Source organism: Callionymus lyra, chromosome 3 (genome assembly GCF_982586985.1).
Source record: "Callionymus lyra chromosome 3, fCalLyr1.hap1.1, whole genome shotgun sequence".
NCBI lineage: Eukaryota > Metazoa > Chordata > Actinopteri > Syngnathiformes > Callionymidae > Callionymus > Callionymus lyra.
Genome location: NC_141820.1, coordinates 32,320,834 through 32,342,273, shown reverse-complemented (window position 1 = coordinate 32,342,273; position 21,440 = coordinate 32,320,834). Strand labels below are relative to the sequence as shown.

The 21,440-nt window shown below is 36.7% G+C and overlaps 1 protein-coding gene across 2 annotated transcripts in view; it reads left to right on the top strand.

The window, feature by feature from the left end:
- The window catches only part of col16a1 (collagen, type XVI, alpha 1), a 64,532-nt gene extending 43,663 nt beyond the window's left edge, over positions 1-20,869 (top strand). The window contains exons 26-69 of one of the 2 annotated variants that reach the window (XM_087787567.1): positions 216-266; positions 365-502; positions 783-818; positions 916-1,023; positions 1,136-1,258; positions 1,342-1,395; positions 1,582-1,623; positions 2,102-2,137; positions 2,213-2,266; positions 2,352-2,420; positions 2,514-2,567; positions 2,925-2,951; positions 4,290-4,346; positions 4,481-4,525; positions 4,690-4,761; positions 5,408-5,461; positions 8,259-8,306; positions 8,390-8,509; positions 8,730-8,771; positions 8,851-8,916; positions 9,104-9,148; positions 9,303-9,347; positions 11,528-11,581; positions 11,702-11,755; positions 11,838-11,891; positions 11,972-12,016; positions 12,113-12,166; positions 12,261-12,296; positions 12,368-12,430; positions 12,512-12,583; positions 12,686-12,739; positions 12,846-12,890; positions 14,190-14,234; positions 14,406-14,459; positions 14,547-14,600; positions 14,679-14,729; positions 15,227-15,316; positions 15,385-15,420; positions 15,910-15,954; positions 17,775-17,969; positions 18,138-18,201; positions 18,353-18,529; positions 19,296-19,373; positions 19,836-20,869. In XM_087787567.1, coding sequence (XP_087643693.1) covers positions 216-266; positions 365-502; positions 783-818; positions 916-1,023; positions 1,136-1,258; positions 1,342-1,395; positions 1,582-1,623; positions 2,102-2,137; positions 2,213-2,266; positions 2,352-2,420; positions 2,514-2,567; positions 2,925-2,951; positions 4,290-4,346; positions 4,481-4,525; positions 4,690-4,761; positions 5,408-5,461; positions 8,259-8,306; positions 8,390-8,509; positions 8,730-8,771; positions 8,851-8,916; positions 9,104-9,148; positions 9,303-9,347; positions 11,528-11,581; positions 11,702-11,755; positions 11,838-11,891; positions 11,972-12,016; positions 12,113-12,166; positions 12,261-12,296; positions 12,368-12,430; positions 12,512-12,583; positions 12,686-12,739; positions 12,846-12,890; positions 14,190-14,234; positions 14,406-14,459; positions 14,547-14,600; positions 14,679-14,729; positions 15,227-15,316; positions 15,385-15,420; positions 15,910-15,954; positions 17,775-17,969; positions 18,138-18,201; positions 18,353-18,529; positions 19,296-19,373; positions 19,836-20,029 — 3,000 coding nt within the window. In that variant the 3' untranslated portion in view covers positions 20,030-20,869. The remainder of the gene's footprint in view (positions 1-215; positions 267-364; positions 503-782; positions 819-915; positions 1,024-1,135; positions 1,259-1,341; positions 1,396-1,581; positions 1,624-2,101; positions 2,138-2,212; positions 2,267-2,351; positions 2,421-2,513; positions 2,568-2,924; positions 2,952-4,289; positions 4,347-4,480; positions 4,526-4,689; positions 4,762-5,407; positions 5,462-8,258; positions 8,307-8,389; positions 8,510-8,729; positions 8,772-8,850; positions 8,917-9,103; positions 9,149-9,302; positions 9,348-11,527; positions 11,582-11,701; positions 11,756-11,837; positions 11,892-11,971; positions 12,017-12,112; positions 12,167-12,260; positions 12,297-12,367; positions 12,431-12,511; positions 12,584-12,685; positions 12,740-12,845; positions 12,891-14,189; positions 14,235-14,405; positions 14,460-14,546; positions 14,601-14,678; positions 14,730-15,226; positions 15,317-15,384; positions 15,421-15,909; positions 15,955-17,774; positions 17,970-18,137; positions 18,202-18,352; positions 18,530-19,295; positions 19,374-19,835) is intronic. The other variant, XM_087787568.1, reaches the window with a different exon arrangement.
- Positions 20,870-21,440: the final 571 nt, after the last annotated feature.

Sequence of the window (21,440 nt, the reverse complement as noted above, 5' to 3'; positions counted from 1 at the left end):
CTCTGGTTTGTTCAGTAACCAGTGTTGAGCCTTTGTCGCGTTCTCGATACACCTTACATCTTGAACAACGATAACAGAAGATTGAAATGTTGCCAAATCATAGCACAGTCTAAATTGCTGTAATCAGATCATCTGGTGAAATAAAAATCAAACATAATTTGAGACAAAGACTAAACATTAGTCCAATATTTAATCCCCTGCTATATTTTCTGAAGGGTGCACAAGGACTTCCTGGTTTGGGTGTCCCTGGCGTGAAGGGTGACAAGGTAAGGCAACAAAAAATGTGTTTTCATTTTCTCTGTGTCCTCCCTTGTCGCTTTATTGTGATACAAAGTGACCTTTTTCACTTTGTGCCCTACCTAAGGGCGAGTGTGGAGTGTGCCAGCCATTCGAGGTTGGCAGTGGCCCTACCAACATCAAAGTGCCACAGGGAACTGCAGGCAAGCCGGGTGATCCAGGTCCTCAGGGCCCTTCAGGACTACCAGGATCCCATGGAAAACAGGTACCTTTATGATCCTTAAAAATGCACATAATTCACTTTTAATTAAAAGTGATTGATCCCGGCATAATTGATAATGATACATGCCCAACAATACAGGTGTTGATTTACAAATAATATTCAGATAGCTTTCGCATACAAACTGCTTTTCAGAACTGTAGGACAAATTGAGCACATTTATCTGGCCAAAGCTGTAGTTTGAAGAAACATTTTATTTAATTTGTGAATTGACACTTTTCTTCACCTCTTTGAGTAGTGAACTTTTAATCTTATGCTTTGACAGGGGCCTCCAGGACTATCTGGTGTTAAAGGTGACAGGGTAAGTAAATCTTCCATTTAGTTACAATATATATTTCATGTACATGAGCATAATAAAAAGGCTTTTAGCTCACACCTAAATAAGAGCTCTCTGTTAGGGGGACCAGGGAGAGCAGGGCGATAAAGGATTGGATGGTTCTCCCGGAGTACCAGGTTTACCCGGAGAGTCTGGGCGAGATGGGTTAACAGGCTTGAAAGGAGAAAAGGTACTGTGTGGTTCCATTAGTTAAATGCCAAAATGAAACTCCTGTGCTTGAAAATGGATGCTATTTTGGAGACATCATTTATTTATTTTTATTTTTTGACGTGGTCGGCCAGGGTGACGCTTGTACCAGCTGTTCTTCCACAAACACAGCAGTTGGTGATGGGGTAGCAGTGCCTGGAACCAAAGGAGAAAGAGGAGAGCCCGGCCCCCTTGGAATTGGAAAGCCTGGAAAAAATGTGAGTGAGACAAATATTTATTTAACGCTGATAAAAGTAAACGGAGAAGATACAGAAGCTGATATTACATGTTTGCTTTTCAGGGTAAACCGGGCCTGCCAGGCATTCAAGGACCCGCTGGTCCAAAAGGCAGCATGGTATGTCATGTATCTTACAATCCATATTGTTTTATTAGAACCCATTGTGTTTTCTGGTACCAAATGGATAAAGTATATATACACAAAATATACATCATGTATATTATATGGTTTAAAATTATGTATGGATACAGAATTTTAAGATGTTATCTGATAATATTTTTCTTGGAATTTTGTCACATTCAGGGACAACCTGGCGTGGCAGGAATTAGCATTCAAGGACCACAGGTAAGTCACATTTGTTAATTAAAAAGTGAATATTTGATCCACAAAAATATTCTTTAGCCTTCAAAAAAAAAAGAAATTGTTATTCTTCAAACAATTGTAACTTATACATGTCCAGTGATATTTATGTATAATAATTACCATATATTTCCTACTATTTTCCTTGTTCTGTATGTTCAATCATCTAACATTTATTATAAACATTAACAACTGTTATCTAACACGTGTTTGGTATGTTACATTCCAGAGCTGAATATTCAGCTGAATCATATTTCATCTTCTTGACCTGTTAAAAGTGAGACAGGGTCGGTATTTCTGAAGTCTATCTAGTTCTCTTTAACTCAAGGGGTTTCCCCATCATTTAAATTCAAACATGAAGTTAAATAAGTCATTACTCAACTCTATTTTTATGCAACGCTCGTATATTTTCATGTGTCTCGTGGATACTGAACTGGCACTCTTTCCCTAATTTATGACACAGGGTGAAGAGGGACCAAGAGGGTTTCCGGGTCTAACCGTGAGTTCCATATTTTACAATACTTTCTAACTTAATAGTCACAAGTCTTAATCTCATGTTCATGTTTTCTTAAAGGGGCCTCTAGGACCTCCTGGATTACCAGGCTCTCTAGGACCTACAGGAGATAAGGTGTTGCGGAAAACAGTGATTTATTCTACTTTGCAAAGTCAAATCACATTTTAAATGATGAAACAGTAACTTTGGCAATCTATAGGGCAGCCAAGGAGAAGATGGACCCCCAGGACCACAGGGTCCGATGGGAGTTGGGGAAGCAGGGTTGCCGGTATGACATAATTTAATATATGTTTTGTAAATGAACACCATCTCTGTATAATGGGTGCTCTGTTTTGTGCTCATGTTCATTTTCCACCTATAGGGCAAAGATGGTGTCCCTGGCTCACAAGGATCCCCCGGAGCTGACGGCAGGCCTGTGAGCATCTATTTTTCTTAATTACGTTTTAATCGCATACTTCTAAACAAACATCCTCGACCTAAAAATATTTCAGACAAATTCAAGCGACAAATTGGAGCTTTTGGCTCAGAGAACGCATCTGATTAGTTGTTTTTTTTTGTGGGTTTAAGGGGAATTGTCCTTGATTTAGGCACCATTTGTAACCAAGGATGTCTGCCGCGATGCATATTAGAGGCAGTGTCTCTTCTAATCTTATTCCTTGTCCCCAGATCTGTTTTCAACTAACTGCCCTGTGAAATGTCTTCCGGAATAAACGAGAAAAGTAACGTTTAATATATTCTAACTGGGTGGATTTTTTTTCTTCTTATTTTTCAGGGACTTGATGGGGCCAAAGGGGACAAGGTAAGTCTACCATTTTGTTTTAAATGACGGTATCTGTGAGGGGCTTCAATAGGAGTGGGTGTAACAGATCGTAATAGTGTGTGAATGCGTGCGTGGATGCACCAGCTGCAGGCTATGTAGACTATCTCCAGAGGTGACAAGTGTGTTATTGCTGCTAGACAGAAAAAAGTTTGGGCATCCGAGGAGAGAATGCGAATGCGAGGATTAATTACTGTATTCATCACAGCCACCGGTCGATGCTGGCAGTGAATGGGTAAGGGAGTGCAAGAAGTGATGGAGGCGAAAAAAAGGGCAACATTTGTTACTCTCGCTTGGATGCATTTTTAGCTTGAAAAAGTCTTAAAGTGTATTCTTTTAAACATCTGACAACTTCACTGGAATATTTATTAATATATCTATATATTAAATAATGCTTTTTTGTGGTCCAGACTGATTACTGTCCCTTTCTTTGTAATTTCTAATTTATATTATTGTCATTAACAAGCCTTCATCATGTGACGAAAAAAAGAGTCAAGATGCAACATAATGGCTGGTCTTGTAACGGAAAACCATAAATGACAATATCATCAAAAACTGATGACTTATTGAAAAGTAGACTAATTTGTGGTTTTATTTTGTATAAACTAGACGAACGATGAGACATTATTAATGGTTAAAAACTATACAATAAAATGATTTTTGACATTGTATTAACAAAGGCGATTATGTTAAACAAACATGTTAACATCAAAAGACAGTTCAAGGAATTGTATTTTTATATAATTTATAACCAATGGAATGAAATTAGTTTAGTTTAGTTTAGAAATTAGGCCTGGGAATGACTGCAATAACAGTTTTAATCAAACATGTGGCACCTCGGAATTGCAGAATGAGTTAGGCTGATGGAAACTTGTGTTGGTTAAAACTAAAATCACAATAAAATACAAGTTTCTTGATGAAAACTAGACTTAAATCGCAGCAATCAAGCTCATCAATTCAAACCCACCTAAAACAGTCATGTATTAACTTATATTAAACAAAATGTTCAAACTTTTATGAGTCTGGAATTAGACAAGTCTGAATAAATGTTGATTGAAATTAATGACCACCATTACTGCATATGTATTTCTGGCCATTGAGGTCCCTTGGTCACCTTGACCCAAATGCCAAAAATGAAAAGACATGGACTAAAATAATACATTCAATACAAAAACAATTATATACAGTATATACATACCTGTATATGACATTACTAAACATTTTTTTGTGATATTGAGTCGGTAGTTTAGGAACATAAATCTATAAATGCGATTAATGTAAAATATTAAATATAAGGTTAAATATTTCCTTTCATTTCAGGGAGAACCAGGAGAGTGCAACTGCTTGGTCTCCCCACACACTGGCAACGGTGGACCTGTGAGTGCACACAGTTTGTTGTAGACATCATTTTGCAACTGTTTATTTATCTTTCTACAATACCAAAAAAAAAAATGTTTCTAAATCTGTACAATGGCGTGTCTTTGTATGACTTGAGTGTTCTTGCCTTACAGGGAGCTCCAGGAACTCCCATCAACATGTGGCAGCCAGGGCCTCAGGTCTGATATGTCAGTCGGTATTGTTTTCAAATTTTATTTTCTTCATCTTACTTCCCACTCTTTTGTTAAAAAGTTTCTTAAGGGGGGAAATGTTGTGAAAATGTGCACTTTCAAAACTTCAATCAATAAATTGTCTTCTGCTTTTTTTCTATAATATATTATAGGGACCCCCTGGACCTCCTGGTCCTCCAGGACCACCAGGAACTGAGGGTGTTGAAGGAATTCAGGGACCACAGGTAAGAAACTGTCATGTCAGGTGAGGTTTGGGTCTATTCTGAATCAGAAGCCAAACTAAGAGCTACTAAAGATCTTTCAGCTTGGGCAGGTCAGGGGTCTTTCTCAGCTGCTTTTGACATGCCTGGCATTTTAGTTGGTTAAAAGTCATCCGTGTGCATGTAGGGAGCAGAGTGTCGTCAACATTTTCGTTGAGAACAGCTTTATTAATTCTAATAGATTAATACAATGCCCCTATTTAACTGGTGCTTCTGGCTTTTTGGCATTTAAAAGGCAATCGAAGCAAGCGCTGGGGACTCTTACTCAAACTATATGCAGTTATTTGAAGGTCTTCATTTGAAAGCGTCACACCATTATTTAAAAACCAATGGATGACTCACTGCTGTTACCCATAAATTTGGACAGACCTTCAAATAAAGTGTTGCTGTCGTCTTTGTTCTGAGAGAAAAGACAAAAGAAAGACAGCACATAATTGAGGTTTTTATTACATGCCTTTGGCTAAACTGGGATTAATATGTACTAATATTAATACTGTCTAATAACCTAAACAGTCGTCGACTGATTGGCCATTCCACTTTCACTCTGCCTCGACTGTCGGTGGAGACGGGACTGGCAACAGATCAGTTCAACCTCAGTTCCTTTTTTCAGGGTATCCCTGGAAATGACGGGTTACCAGGCAAACGGGGTTTACCTGGACTCAGTGTAAGTAAAGGAAAAAGAAAATAAAAAAAGGGGGGTGGTTTTAATTAGCTGAGCTGAGATGAGGTTCAGTCGATTTTTATTTGAAACATAATACAAACTTAATTAGTAATAATAGTCCATGATAAGCAAATAAATGATTGAAAGCTGCTGGGCGAAAATGAAATTAAGCATTTTCAATTTCAATCAATCTTTTATTTCGATAGGCAAGTCACGGTGGCTTTTCAAAAAATTATATAAATTCAAGATAGTGTACTTTTCACTGGGTGACCATGGACGTCACCTACAGTCTATGACTAATGCCACACAAAAATGTACCATATGCAAAGGTTAGCATACATAAATATAGCATCTTATAAACATGTGTAAATATGATATATAAAATTCTATAAATATACATTTTATTGTCACTTATGACTCTCTGTATTGACTTCAAGAGAAAGCTTTACTACTAGAGAAAACCATTTTGGATTTAAGTTTAAACTCTTATTTATACTTTTATTGATTTATGTTCTTTTCTGTTGTTTTGCCTTCTGCTGTGCAACAGTCGGAATACTATTTTCCCACGAATATTAATCAATATTCTTCCTCAAAACACTTGCTTGTGTCTGAAAATCAGATACAACACATTTTGTAAAGGTATTCGAGTTTCCATAGTTCAAATGTTTTGCTTTTTTGGTGAAGTGATGTTGGGAACCACAGGATGTGGTCACAAAGTATCCGAGGAACTGGTAGCATAGGTTCACAACCGCAGTATCCTTGTTTTCAGAGCCCAAAAGATGGCATCTTCTGCTCTATAATCAATTATTTCTAACTGCCCTTTAAAAATAGGATACTTTTCCGGGTTCGGGTCGCAGGGGAACCAGCTGAGAGACATAGTCTCTCCAGAATCTCCAATGTCTACCCCGTAGTCTCCTACCACTGAGCACCTCACCAGCGAGGTGTCAGATCAGGCATCCCTTCCTCCAAATACAAACCTGGTAGAGGAGTATCCCTGGCGTTATGTTGCCTGGGAAAGAAACATGGGACCCCCTTCCAATGGGACCACCAGCTGGGAAAAGGGCCAAAGGGGTTCGGCGTTATCTGAGCCGGATTGCAATATGATAGCTCTAGATCCTCATTGTGTGGCGTTCAAAAGTCCCTCTTTGGGCCCTTAAGTTTCGTCTAACATTGCACATACATGCACTTGTGAGCGGCTCCAAATTTCAAACGAAAACCATTGAGAAATCAACTTAAACTTTCCAATAAATCATTTTGAGTCCCCTCTTTTGTTCGTCACCCTTTCAAAGGTCGATTTGTTCTTCAGTTTGATTAAGTCTGAAAGGCACATCTCGCAGCAGCACTCCAGAGAAGATACATCACAAAATGTCAATGCCACTCTCCTAAGTAATCAGCACTCTGATAAAGTACAGCAGCTTGGATTGTGATTCACATTCATACATATTAAAAGCGCTACCTCAGAGATAATGCTTTTATCTTCTGTGACCCGACTCAAAAGGTTAGCACTTTCCAGTGTCTATACTTATTTACATATGCCATGATGAAAAATTAGATAAGGTCCACACAGATCTTTGGGAATATGCTTATGTTTTAAATATGAGGTAAAGTACTGAAGAGGCAAATTGTGGTTTTGAATTTTGAATATTTTTCATCTTGTAATCATTGTTTTAATCATTGATGGAACTTAATTTTACTGGTTCTGACATAAACGATATTAACTATACCAAAAAGCTACAGACATTTCAGTGCCTGAATTCGTAACACCTCATAACAAACATATGTCTGTGTTTATTTGATGTAATTTTCACTAATTGACAGATTTTTTTTTTTTGTCTTAAGTACAATATATAAATATAGTCATGAGAGTCATTCACTGTACTCCAAAGTCGAACTCTCTCCTGGCAAAGCCCCTCATGAACGTCCTCTCTTGTTAACACATAGCAAAGAAATTATATTTGCAAAATGGAAGTCAATTTCTTGTTTTTTAAACTCTTATTATTCCCAATTTCACAACATTTCCAATTATTTTTTTTTCAGAAAGGATAGTATCGAAATAGTTTCAAATCAAATATACAAGTGTGTTTTGATACATTTAAATAAGAAGTGGAGTCTGAACGTGACTTGTGTTTGTGACAAGTGATATATCACAAACATTTGCAATTCTCACCTTACTGTGTGGAGCATTATTGGCAGGGCCAGTGAATGTTATGTTAATGTAATATTATAATTAGCTTCAGAACATTGTACTATAAGTAATGTATGTATAGAGCATTAAATGTGTTGACATACAAGGATTAGGAATTTCAATAATTGTGAAAGTTTTTATTCATTACGAATGGGACGAAGTTATTTTCTGAGTCCAGATGAAGACAGCTTAACAATAAAACATACATCAGTTTGACAGCTAAGAGGAATAAGTTGTTGCTGAGTCTGGTGGTCCTGCTGTGGATGCTTTAAGGGAAAAGGAGTAAATGTGCAGAGATGGTGGAGTTTTATTTTCCCAGAAGATTTTTACAAATAATGTTATAATTTACAAATAATAATGCAGAAGGAAACAACATTGAACCACACACATGAAAAAGTGCATTCAGACACTTTATCCTTTATCATTTTCCCACAAATACTGTGAGTTTTGCATGATTTAGGAACACATTTTATATTTAAGGACTAAAATAGCCAAGTAAAATCATTATAATACTTCTACATATTAATTCTGCTTCAGGATTAGTAAGGTTTTACTCAACACATTGTTTCAAGAAGTTTTTTCGTGAAAGTATATGTGAATTATCTTCTGTTATAGAATATTCTTCAGCAACGGCCTCAAGATGACACACCAGGAGATGATGTTGTAAGAGTTATTGTTATTTTATTTTTTTGTTTATTTGTTATTCTTGGATGAATACCAACAACAGAATATGTACTGAAATGCAGGAGGCATGTGTCGGTGGCTGCTCTACTGGGTCTCCTGGAGTACCTGGCATGACCGGAGCCAAGGGAGAGAAGGGAGATCAGGGCAAACCTGGAGTCACTGAATTGGACAACTGTGACAAAGTAAATTTTTTGTTTATCTTTATCTATTTACAATTCAAAGTCACTACAGTGACAACATAATTGAATCATACATTGTATTATTATTATTATTTTACATTTATTTTATGTTGCTAATTATTTAAATTAATTTCCCAGTTTAGATATTAGATATTCCTTGAATCCGTCTTTTTGGTTAAATTTTAAATGGTTTCACTACTTGATGATAATGTATTTGTTTCAGTGTTTGGAAAAACTGCAGAGGGCACAGGGGACACAACCAGACGTCAGTCAGGATTTTATCTTTAAACATATATATGCTCAAAATGATTGCATTAATAAATCAACTCGTGTTTCGTTTTCAGAATGACAGACAAGGAATACCTGGATTTCCAGGTACTCCAGGATCTCCAGGAATCAGGGGTGAAGCGGTAGGTTTTAGTGTTTTATTTTGTTTTACTGTTTTTATATTCAATTAACTTCATATCAACTAGCAACACAAACAGATTATAGTAGTGTGGTGAAATGCACGCAAAAATGAATGGAGGATAATTGTATTAGTAAAACTTTTGCTTTATTTGGAGATGGAAAATGAAAAAGCTAAACCTTTTGTTGCAGGGCATACCAGGGGAGAGAGGTCCTGCTGGAATGCCAGGAAACATGGTAACACAATTTGTAATAAATGCAATGACACTGGTAATCAATCCTCAGATCTTTTCTGAAGTTGTTTGAGCCACATTGAATTAAGGTGTTATATAGCTGCTTACAGGACTTGATGTTGGTAAAACATATAGTTTGTGTTACCATCTGTTCACAGGGCCCCCCAGGTTTTCCAGGTCCCCCAGGCCCATCTGGTAAATCGGTAAGATGTTCTCTCCCTTTTTTATATAGACTTTTACACAATAGTCTGTTTTTTAGAAAGAAGAATATAATGTTGTTGTTTTTTTTATCTCTGTATTCTTAGGGGAAGATTTAATAAATGAATATACATAAATAAACACAATAAAAAATAAATTTAAAAAAACTACAAATCACTTTATCAATAATAAATATACACATGCAAATCCGCAAGGTCGTAACACCTCTTTATAACTTTTGTTTTTTTACAAATGGACCTTTAAATGTTGTTAATCTAGTTGCTTTAAAGCATCACAATGATGGAGAGTGAAGCTGCAGTGTGGATGTAGATTTTATCACAGTCTATTTATCCAAATGAAGGGTTAAAAAACAGGTCCTTTCAGGTGAGGTGCATCGTGTGCAGAATCCCAAGGTTGTAAGAGTGTTTGAAGAACATTTTCACTCTAAATCATTTTTATTCAAACGCAAAATTGTTCTCTACTGACAAGTCACACACACATTGAACATACATTCTTTAGACAGTAAGCTTCAATAACATATTAGGTAATGCATCCTAACTTTGAGAGTACAACTATAGTAGCATTAGACTCGAAAAGTTATTGAGCAAAGACCTGGACTAAGCCCCCTATTGACACCTGTAATTTAAGTTTTTGGTTGTTTTTTTTTACCCCACATTTGTTACTTCTGGTTAAGCTTTGAAATATTGTTAATGGCATTGAACCCAATGGGATAACAGCTCTGGAACTCTCTCACAAAACACACATACACATAAACAAGGATCAGAACTAATCATCTGTTTATTGTCCCATTATTTAATTAATTGAACATTTCATTTAAACCTGTTTGTCTGTTGTTGAGTTTCTATTTGACCTACAAACAGAAAAAATGCAATATTAGCTACAAAAACAAACGTCTGATAAGTTAGCTCTTATAATCAATATACAAATTATAAAAATAAAATGAAAAAATAGACAGAAAACACTCAAATCAGATATTTGAAGCCATAACTAACATGGTAAAAATGCAACTAATAATCCACCCTTTGATGGCAAAAGAAAGACTCTCTAAAACAAACCCGTAGTCTACACTGTGTACCAGCCACGGTTGTGTAATTATAAAATGCTATTTTTCTTTCCGCACTATTATGTTCAGCTTCTGTTGCTAGGAAACACATTACATTGTGGAATCTGCCTAAGAGAGATAACTGCCTTTCTGGAAAGTAAATTAAGCATCTTTCATATTTAGATACAGCATTAATGTTTTCACCCTTTCAATTTGAACACTCCTTTAAGGCATCGATTCTCTACTGCTGGGTCACAACCTAAAAAAAAAAGGGTTGAAGATCAGCTTTCAGTGGGTGGCTTTGCTTTTATTTAGAAGGGGATGATATTTTTATAGAGCGTTTTGCAGTTTATTCACAATCCCTAACAACCACAGCTTATATCATGGTGAGAAGTCTAGTAAATCTAAAGATAGATATAAACATTGCATATATTCTTGTAAGGGGGAGAGTCTTACCTGGACATAAGAGAGCTGCCCATGACAGCAGAGGATATTTTCAGCTATAAAAATACTGGAGATTTGACTTATGTAGGCCTCAACTAGATTTTTTTCTTTCTCCATTTGGGTCACAGCTTAAAGGGTTGTTGAGAACAGTTGAAAAGTACTTCTCTAAAGAAGCAAAAAGATGCCTCTTTAAACTACTAAAGGTAAGGAGAGGCATGTTTATCTCCTGAGACCCTGAAGCCTTATCTAAGAATGTTACATTTTTGCCTTTCAGCACTAAGATACTTGGTTTTCAGATAACATATTTAAGGGAGATTTCAGTGGCATGAAGGTCAAAAAATATATACAGAAGCCACTGAAAAAAACCTGAAAGAAATTGGGCATCAAAATGTAAATTTCAAAATAATAATTAAAAATAAATATATAATAGCAATAGTTATAATAGTAGTAGGTCAGTTGTCAACAAAAAAGACAGCCTTTTTATGTATAAATATACAGTATGTTTGAAATATGTAATATATTGAAATTGAGTTTATATAAAGGATCGATCTTAATATAAAAACAAACATAATGATTTACATTAGTAAACTGTACAATTAAAAAAAGTAAAAAAGACAAAAACAAATTGAATAATTAATAGTTTTTATGAGCATAACAAGTCTATTTTATCATCTTTAGGGACAGGTCGGTGAGCAAGGATCTGCTGGACCTCCAGGGCTGAAAGGTGAACAGGTAAAAAGCAGACAATGAATTTCTTTAATATTAATTAGAATAGAATATATATACAATAATAACAATAATATGTATATACTGTACATTTTTAATTGACTATGATTATGTTATCCATCTCAGGGATCCACAGGCACACCAGGGTACCCAGGTGCCATGGGTGTACCCGGAATGCCAGTGAGTATTGACATCAAATATGTGTTTTAACACAAAGGAATTTGGATATTTTAAAAGCTGTTGTTTTTTGTTTTTTTGTCAGGGTCTCAAAGGTGAACGTGGCAGCCAAGGGGGTGCCGGTCACAAAGGAGAATCTGTACGGGACAATGCCATTACATCAATATGACTTTGTTATACATGAAGTGGATCTGTTTTACATTTTTATCCTTGCTTCAGGGTCCTCCAGGCACTCCTGGGTATCCCGGACAGGCTGGCGCACCAGTTAGTGTTTTACATTTTCAGAGCCTCTCTACTTCTTGAAATAATTTTTGAATCTCATAACTGAGAAGAGCACTGAAAAACTATTTTCGCTTGCAGGGCATTAAAGGAGATACAGGGCCAGCGGGACCCTCAGGATCCGTTGGAGAGCGGGTATCTACACAGCATATAAACATCTATATGGTTTAAAGGGTAGCTGAGTTGAAGTGTAAAGTTATTAAAGTTATATGTCTTCATTTTCTTTAAGGGTTTGCAAGGTCAGCCTGGCTTCCCTGGTCCTCCCGTATGTATATTCTTCATAATGAAAGCAATTTATGTTAAATATTTGTATAAATGGTCTTTTGTTTTCTTCAGGGTCTACCAGGTCCAGCTGGAAAAAGTGGAAGAGAAGGACTCGCTGGACTCAAGGGTGAAAAGGTGAACTCATTTTGAACAATAAAACCTCTCTTTTGTTGTCCTCATATATTATTAAATGCTTTGATTTCTGTTTTCTTGCAGGGAAATGACGGCTTACAAGGCCCGCAGGGATCTGTTGGACCTCCAGGTTCACCTGGTTCCCCAGGATTGATGGTAAGTCTGTTTTTTTTTTTTTTACCACAATGTACTTAGAGCACTCTGCTTATGTGTGTTTCATACCCGACATCATCTGCATTACACTTCTGTATTCGACAGGGCCCCCCCGGCATTGAAGGCATTGATGGAAAAGATGGAAAACCAGGGTTGCGGGTGTGTTACATAAACATATCAGATGAATATATTTTTTGTCTCTGCTTTGGTCTTAAATACATACTAAGCTAGTTGACCACGATCAGTGATTACACTTTCTTCGCAGGGTGAGATGGGCCCTCCAGGTCCGCTTGGACCAAGAGGAATCCCAGTGAGTATGGCATCTTGTTAAAATGTATACTCTTGAAACAATAAAGTAAAGTTATTTGGCTCAAACCACAAAATAAAGGGGAAGGGAGTAGATAATAAAAGAGGGGTGAATAGTAGAAACTATGACATATTTATTCTCTTTTTTCCTGAGCTTGTATTCCATTGTTTTGTTAAATTGAACTAAATTAACATTTACCTGTTTTCAAAATGTTTATATAAATTTATAAGTACAAGCAAAAATATATTAGTAATCATTGAGATTAGACTTCTTGTTTAGCTTAAAGAAAATAACTGAATGGTAGGGATGTCCTTATGGCCCTAACTCTTGGTTAAAGATAAGTATGATCTTTTAATTGAAGAGTATTCATGACTGATGAAGGTTAATTAATGAGTGTCATTATTTTCAGAGTCCACTAGATGGCGCTCTCTGCACTATCTTTCTTCGATTTAAACAACTGTTTTACTGAAAGATTACATCATTTTTAAACTGTTGGCACCACCTACTGACCTCTTAACAACATGACGCTGTTTCATGAAGCTTCATCCACCCATCACTAATAGAATGAATGTTTAAAGCATTACCTTTAATCTGACAGCGCCACGCAGAGATACAATTGTAGTTGTTCAATCAAAATATTAAATATTTGTATTTTAATTGTTATTTAATTGTTTTTTTTAAATATTTTTCAATCCTTTTTTTTTTTCAAAAACCTTTCAAGATGTAATTCATTTTTTAATTCAACTCTAAAATACACACAAAAAAAACAACTGTTGAAAATCCCAAATCTTTAATAATTGAATATTCTAATGTTATAAATAAACTTTGAGTAGTTATTTAATTATTAATGTGTATGTCTCCATTTACATCTACATGAAGGACTAGCTTGTACTCAACATGGTCAGTCATGATCATTTGCAGTCATGATTTTTGATTAATATTCCTTTTCATTGTGTCAACATATTGAAATATTTTTAAACATTTGCCTGATTTAAACAAGTATAGCAGAGATCCCAGTCTCAGTTTAATTCTACATGAAACGCTGTTTGAAAGTTTGCAGCTCACTTGTGCTTCTCTATAACTTCTTATGTAGCCAATACTTACAACATCTTTCACTCCACTGTGCAACCTTTTATTTGGCCATTTTATTTATTTATCCGTCTCCCTCTGTATCTCAGTTTGAATTCTGCCCAAGAGCAGGTGTTCGGATTTCAAAGACACGTCTGGCTCTTCTTTGGCAGCCTTGACTTTGTGAATTTTGATACTGTACCAACGCGTATTCTCTTTGATGTGTCTCTCCAGGGATTCAAAGGGAAAACTGGCCATACTGGCTTCCCTGGACAGAAGGTTAGCCAACCACTGATTGTGCCACTCTAATTTCCATCCTCTATGTCTGCATGAAAGCTCTGTTAGTTCGTTTTGCCAAGTTTTTTTTCCTCTTCTTTTATAAAAATGACATAGCTAATTGTCTGCCATTTGCTTAATTGGATTAATGCTTCCATTAATGTGCTCGGCTAGGGTGAGGCAGGACCGTCCGGTCCAGCTGGACCTCCAGGACGACCAGGCCATGAGGTGAAGGATTTGAATCTACTGTCAACTCAGTCTTATCCATTATCTCTTTACGAATCTTTGTTAACCGATCAATGATTTGATTGTCAGGGTGATCCAGGAGCCCCCGGAGCACAAGGACGACCTGGAGCTGCAGGCCACGTTGTAAGTAAAAATACTTTTTTTTTACAAACATACACATACACTTATATAAATGTATTGATAGTTTATTTTTGGGAAAAGGGCTCTACAGGTCCAGCCGGACCCCCAGGTCCCCCGGGTCCAACTGGATTGGTGAGTATATATATATTTTCATAGTTAGATTTATCACCTTGTGAAATTTTTATTTATTATAAAAAAAAAAAGATAAATAAATATAAATATATAGTTTATTATTGAGTATATAAGCAATACAAGTATCACATATTTAGCATGATGCCTCAGAGCAAGGAGGTTGTAGGTTAACTTCCAGGTCGGGAGGGAGCCAACCTTTGACCTTTTGTATGTTCTACTTGTGTTGTCTGGGTTTACTCCAACAGTGCAAAAACATACAGAGGTTGATCAGGAACTTTTTAAAAATCTGTATGTTTATCATTTCTAAAAGGTGTGGATAAATAAAATGCATTTTAACTCAACATATATGAAATGTATTCCCTTTTTTTTATTGTATAGCTAAGTGCTATAGCGGACAACATTTTATACATAAAGATGTTCAAGACATTTTAAGAAGAAACAGTCAGGTGGAAGAGTGTACATGGTGTTTCAACATGTTTTTTATGTCATCGTTTAAGGGTATTAAGGGTGATAAGGGACCAGCTGGAGAGAGAGGTCTCCTTGGCATGAATGGACCACCGGGACAACCTGGACATCCAGGACCTATGGTCAGTGTCACATGGAGGTAAAACTTATTGTGTAATGATATCACTCAAGATGGGTTTTCTACTTTAAGGGAGAGCCTGGCAGCGAGGGACAACCTGGTAAAGATGTAAGTTTTGAGTCGCTCAGTCTTTTCACTCCAAAAAATAATGAAATAATTGATGCGTGAAAGTCTTATATAAATACCTATTAATTAAAAATTAATCTCTTTACGAATATCAGGTGAGTATAGAATTTAGAGTATGATATTAACACTAAATAATTTTTCACGCTGTTGAATACCATAAGTATTCAAATGTATTTATTCAAATGTAATACTAAAAGTAATTACTCATGCTTGTTTTGAAAGGAATGTTTAATTTGTAAGAAGGACAATAGCTTCATCCTCATTTATAGATTAAGCAAAGTATTATCGTCATTCCTTTCACTGAGAATGGAACTTAATTTGATTCAGACTTTTCACAGGAATGTTTTTCAAACTGTCGTGCTCTATTAAAACGACAATCATGTTCTTATTTTATCTGTTGAGTGATGTTACATTTATTTTGTCATCCCTTTTATCAGTCACTCTCTGGTGTCTTTGTTCTGTTTTTAACAGGGATCGGTCGGCTTGCCAGGTGAAAACGGCCAATCAGGTCAAAAGGTAAAAGCTGACTCGGCATGAATTAATATCCAACGTAGGCGTGTGTGGTCGTGTCATGGCCATGTGTCACTGAAGCGGAACATCTCAGTTCCGCTATACTTTATAATAATGCTGACATTCAGCTGTGCTGAACATGCTAACTTTGATCTTTTATGCTTGCTCACCTAATGGACTTAAGGAAAAAGTCATTAGTTCACTAACCCTGGGAAGCATCCCAGCAAAACCTTTCCTACCCCTCGCCTCACTTCATCCCCAGAAGTGAAGGAGACAAGGTGGCGGGCAAGGTTCCAGAAGCGTCCCCTTAGACAAAAGCTTTTCAGTAGGTGGATACAGTGATATAGTTATTTTATGACTCTGGGATAATGCTATTAAGCATGAGAGGAGATGGTAGATGAGGCCATTTGTCACACTGACAGGACGGCATTGTCAGGGATTTAGCAGTAAAGAGGAAGAGAATAGAGGAGAAGGACAAACGCTGGCTCCTTTATTCTTCATTCTGCTCTTTATTCCAGAGCTTGTCTACTGGTGACATGTAAACATTAGACGTCCATTATGGACAAGTTTGTTGTCAATTAATCACAGCTGCAAACATGAATTATTCAGAGATTTAATACTGACACGGTATGTTAGCCTTCAGTATAGAACATTGAATGATTAATATACAGTATAATAATATTGGACCTAACGTGTGTTTAACTTCACGGTTTTTATAATCCGTCCCGATCAATATCTTCTACCAATTTTCCCTTTTAGATCTATTGTTTTATTTGTTTAAGGTTGTGAACTCATTGAGGCAAAATATACAAGTATTTAATGATGATCACAAGTAAGTTTTATCTTACCATGGCCATGGAGAATGAATAATAGTATAATAAGTAGTGATGGGCAGATGAAGTTTCATGTTGTTTGGAGGTCAGTAGGTGGCGCCATCAGTTTTTAGATGATGTGATGTTTCATTAGAACAGTTGTTCAAAACAAAGGAAAATAGATCAGACCCCTAGTATTGTTTTCTTTAGAAGTTCTCTTCTTTGTGACTTATCTCTCTATTTATGATTCTTTCTTGGCTCTTTAAGTCACACCAACAGCTGTAGCCTTAGGAATGATAGATGGAACACAGACTGTCTTTGGGGACAGTGACTTTACAACATGCACACCTTGTTCCTGGAATAAACTATCGAGGCATCTTACTTAAATTGGGTTATTCCTCAAGTTTGGAATATTTTAAAAGCCAGACTCAAGGACTTTTTGACTACTGCATGCACATGTCTGCTTACAGAACACAGCTGGGGATTATAATGTATTGATGTTAACTTTAAATTTTTTTTATTTCTTGTGTAGTTGTATTTTTAGTGTGAACTCCGTGTGCTGCTCTGTTGGCCTCTTGCAAGAGATTGTGAATCTCATCAGGCATATTCCTGGTTAAAAGAAATAACTTACTTATATAGGATAGATGTAGACTCATGACCTCTACCTTACCAACTATAAAATGTGAAAAATAAAATCAAAATGTGTCTGTTTTCATATTATCGACTCATTTAAAGCAAAAAGTAAAGCATAGGCCTATGTACGTCCCCCAATAATAGTCCTTAACCATCCACATACCTGACTTTGAACGCTTTGAGCCTCTTGTCGTATTTGCCAAAGACAGAACAAGTCTCGTGTTGTATTTCAAAATTATTTATGATGTTCTTTAAAAATGCTTTCAAGTTTGTACTTTCAAAAAGTAAACTGTGATGAGTCATCATCTAGGAAACACCCATACCCCTGTTGCCTATACTTGTAGTTTAAACCTGTAACTCACAATTGTGTCATTTTCTAAGGGCGAGCCTGGTGCCCAAGGACAAAAAGGTTCTCCTGGTGAGAGGGGTAGACCAGGGCCTCCTGGTGGTGGAGGATATCACTCCAAGGATGCACAGCCCATGATCGGTCCAGTTGGTCCAAGAGGTGAAAGAGGAAGCCCTGGTTCCGAAGGCTCACCTGGTCTTCCTGGAACTGCTGGACCTCCTGGAAATGACGTGAGTCGACTTCCCTCGGTTGCATTTAGTTTAACAGACCAATGCATAATTCATCTTATCTTAAAAGTGACACCCCTTTGTATCTCCCAACGAGATAAATCATGCTTTAATGATCTACTCAATTACTGGCCTGACCTATGGTATTTCCCTGCATTTGTCATTTCACAGGCCGTTGTTAATTATGATGAAATCAAAAACTTCATCCGCCAGCAAGTGATTAAGATCTTCGATGGTGAGTCTAGACTTTTATCACGGAAACTTGCGTAATGTGTGTAATTATAACCTGAGCAACACATCTCGGCTGATACGTGTCTGACCTTGTGCGGATGATAATTTTTTAGGTAAGTATTAATGGCTGTCTTCCACATTCCCTTCTTCATCAGAGAGAATGGGCTACTACATGTCCCGCATACAGATGCCAGTCGAGATGGTAGCATCGCCGGGGCGGCCCGGGCCTCCAGGCAAGGACGGTTCACCTGGTAATCCAGGAACCCCCGGAGCACCAGGACAACCGGGTCAGCTTGGGCGAGCGGGCCGACCAGGAGCCCAAGGCCCGCCAGGTGAATTTTGCATGAATTTTAATTTGAAAATGGAGAAGAAAAAGCAAACTGAAATAAATATGTTTCTGTGATGAATGCAGATAAAATATTTTAACTTTTTTTCATTTCTAAATAAACATGTACATGACGTACATAAAACAAATCCATAATGAAACTTAAAATGAACAAGAATGTTAAAAAATTAAATAAATATTCCAACAAAACCATGGCTTTCCTTATATAGATATGAAACTACTTTTCACATGTAGCTAAACAGACAATTTAAGGTAGAAATGAACAGATTCATTACATTTTTTAAGATATATGTCACTGCTTAACCATGGGCATTATAAGGAAAATATCTTATGAATAATATATCTGAAACAAACAAAATAATATATGTGTAAAGGCTTAAAAAACTATAAGCTTCTGTATGCATTTATTAATTTATTCTTAATTTGAGCACATTTTAATGAAATATCCTATGGTATCTATCATACTACTACTACTAAAATATTTCTGTTTCATAATCAGAAAACTTTCTTTCTTAAATGGTAACAGTGTGAGGCAACAAAAGACATGTTGCAAGTATTTTACAACTGATATCAGTCTAGTTAAATCCTCAGAGACTATTGTTTCCCTGTCAACTGCTCAAAACTCATAAAACCTGTCACCTGGCCCTCCTGTAGCCTGGCGACTGCGTTGAGCATGATGTCAGGCGTTTTACTAGGCAGGCCGTGAACAGTGATTCCATTTGATCGATGAACTAAAATGTGTTTTACTCCAGGGCAACGTGGATCTACGGGAGAGAAGGGAGATAAGGGTGTAGGGGAAATGGGAGATGTTGGACAACCAGGAGCTCCAGGTAACATTTAGCCCTTACAATGTTATTTTCAACATGATTTGTGATGTTATTGTCCAGCCCTTGTAAATGAGACTCACACGATTACAGATATTTTCCTTTCATTTTTGGTAGACGATTGATTAAGTTGTTAGTTATCACGCTCACCCTTAAGAAAAAACAATTTCATTTACATATTATTTTTATTATTGGATTTACTGGTGTAGCTTCATGTAACAGCGTCCTTTTTTTAGCGTTAACTAGCGCCACCTACTGAGCACTTACAAATAAAACAGTGCTATTTGAGCGTGTTAAGATAAATCTAAACATTGAGCTATATAAAAACATTAGTTATTAAACACTTCAGGTTAATTCCCATTACTATCATAATAAAGACTTATTATGGTAAGATGTGTTAAGATGTGTTAATCGTTCTGTCTTGTCTTAATATAAACCATTAAAATAATGTATCCCTATATATTTAAGGTATCCCGGGTTCTCCAGGCTATGGTAAGATGGGCCCCCCGGGCCCCGTCGGTCAGCAAGGTGTTCCAGGCATCCCAGGGACCCCCGGCCACCAAGGTTCCAAGGGAAATGACGGCAGATGTAATCCTGGTGACTGCATGAGCCATCAAGTCGAGTTCAGCCCCAAAGGTCCTAATGTGAAGGGGCCATGGTAAATGCCCAGAGATGATGGAAAGGACGAATGGGCTGGAACATAAGAGACTAAGAAGATGAAAAAAACCAAAGACCATGACCCAGTGTAATTTGATCTGACTTCTTTAGAAAAAAAACAATCCCCCTGACCTTTCTTTCACTGCATTTCATTCGACGCATAAGCTACAGATACTGCTAAACCGTCTTGTCTGTGCAAGTTGATTAATGTCCCTCATTTATCACATTGTAGTTTTATTCAACCCCGGCTGGTTGAAGGAACACAGAGAATGGTTAAATCGTAAGATGGTTTCAATCCCTCTGTGAGACACTTTGTATATACTATATTTATATCAGGTGGTCTTTCTAGCTCTTCAAAAACATAAGGTTCATGGCATGAATGTGGTTACATTTTTAATTCATTGTTTTAGAAACTATGGTATAACAATTGTTTTTTCTGCAGGAAGTTGTGTTCGATGCCTCTCTGTTTTTTACCCATATGTGTTAAAGAAATGCAGCTATTTTCATTTTCTCAGATATTTGTTGTTTACAAAGTAATTGTGACAGAATCCATTTAGTATCTCCATATATTTTAAGGTTAAAAAGCTTAGCAAACACGGCCCCAGTATTTTTGCATCTTTATGTTGACCTCTAAAAGCTTTAAGCAAAACCATCTACTTTTAAAGCTGGTGAGTGAGTGTCTCTTGAATTACGTATTTATTTAAAGGAATTGGTTTCATCAAATGTTTGTCCAAAATCAAACCGTCTGTCCATCATGCCATCAACATGTACGAATCTGTTTGCATCGCAGCAATGCTTGTCAATACCATCATGAGACTTGTTTTATAAAATATTTGTGCAAATAATGAAGTTGTCTTTATTCTTAATATACCCATTCGCCTACTTTAGTTAGCAATAGTCATGGGTTGATGAAGCCTCATGCATCAGTTGTTGGAGCTGAATTATGATTCAGTGTCATCATTTTGAAAGGCCCATCACTAGTTACTGATATGCATTCTGACATCACTTGAGGCTCACTGCCGGGTTAAAAGTGTCATCGCATGCCTTTTTTAATACTGTGTGAGTTATAGGTTGTGTCCCAAATTGGGCACTTCTGCACTTACACTCTTCTGCACACACAATTTTAAGGTCACAAGTGCGTCCCGAGCAGTGTGCGAAAATGTAGTGCACAATGAGCACTCAATTGGTGCACACAAATGGCCAGAAAATTGAGTGTAGATCGATGGACACTTTCCACCCTTAACATCCGCCATCTTAGTGACTTTTAGGGCGCTAAACGAAAGCTACATCACTGACCGTCTTCGGAGCAGATACCGTCTCAAGAAAACACAAATTATACCTCAAAACAACACAACAACAGTAAAAACTCAATGAAAAACAATTTAATAACTTCAAGTGTTTGCGATAGAGTTCCAA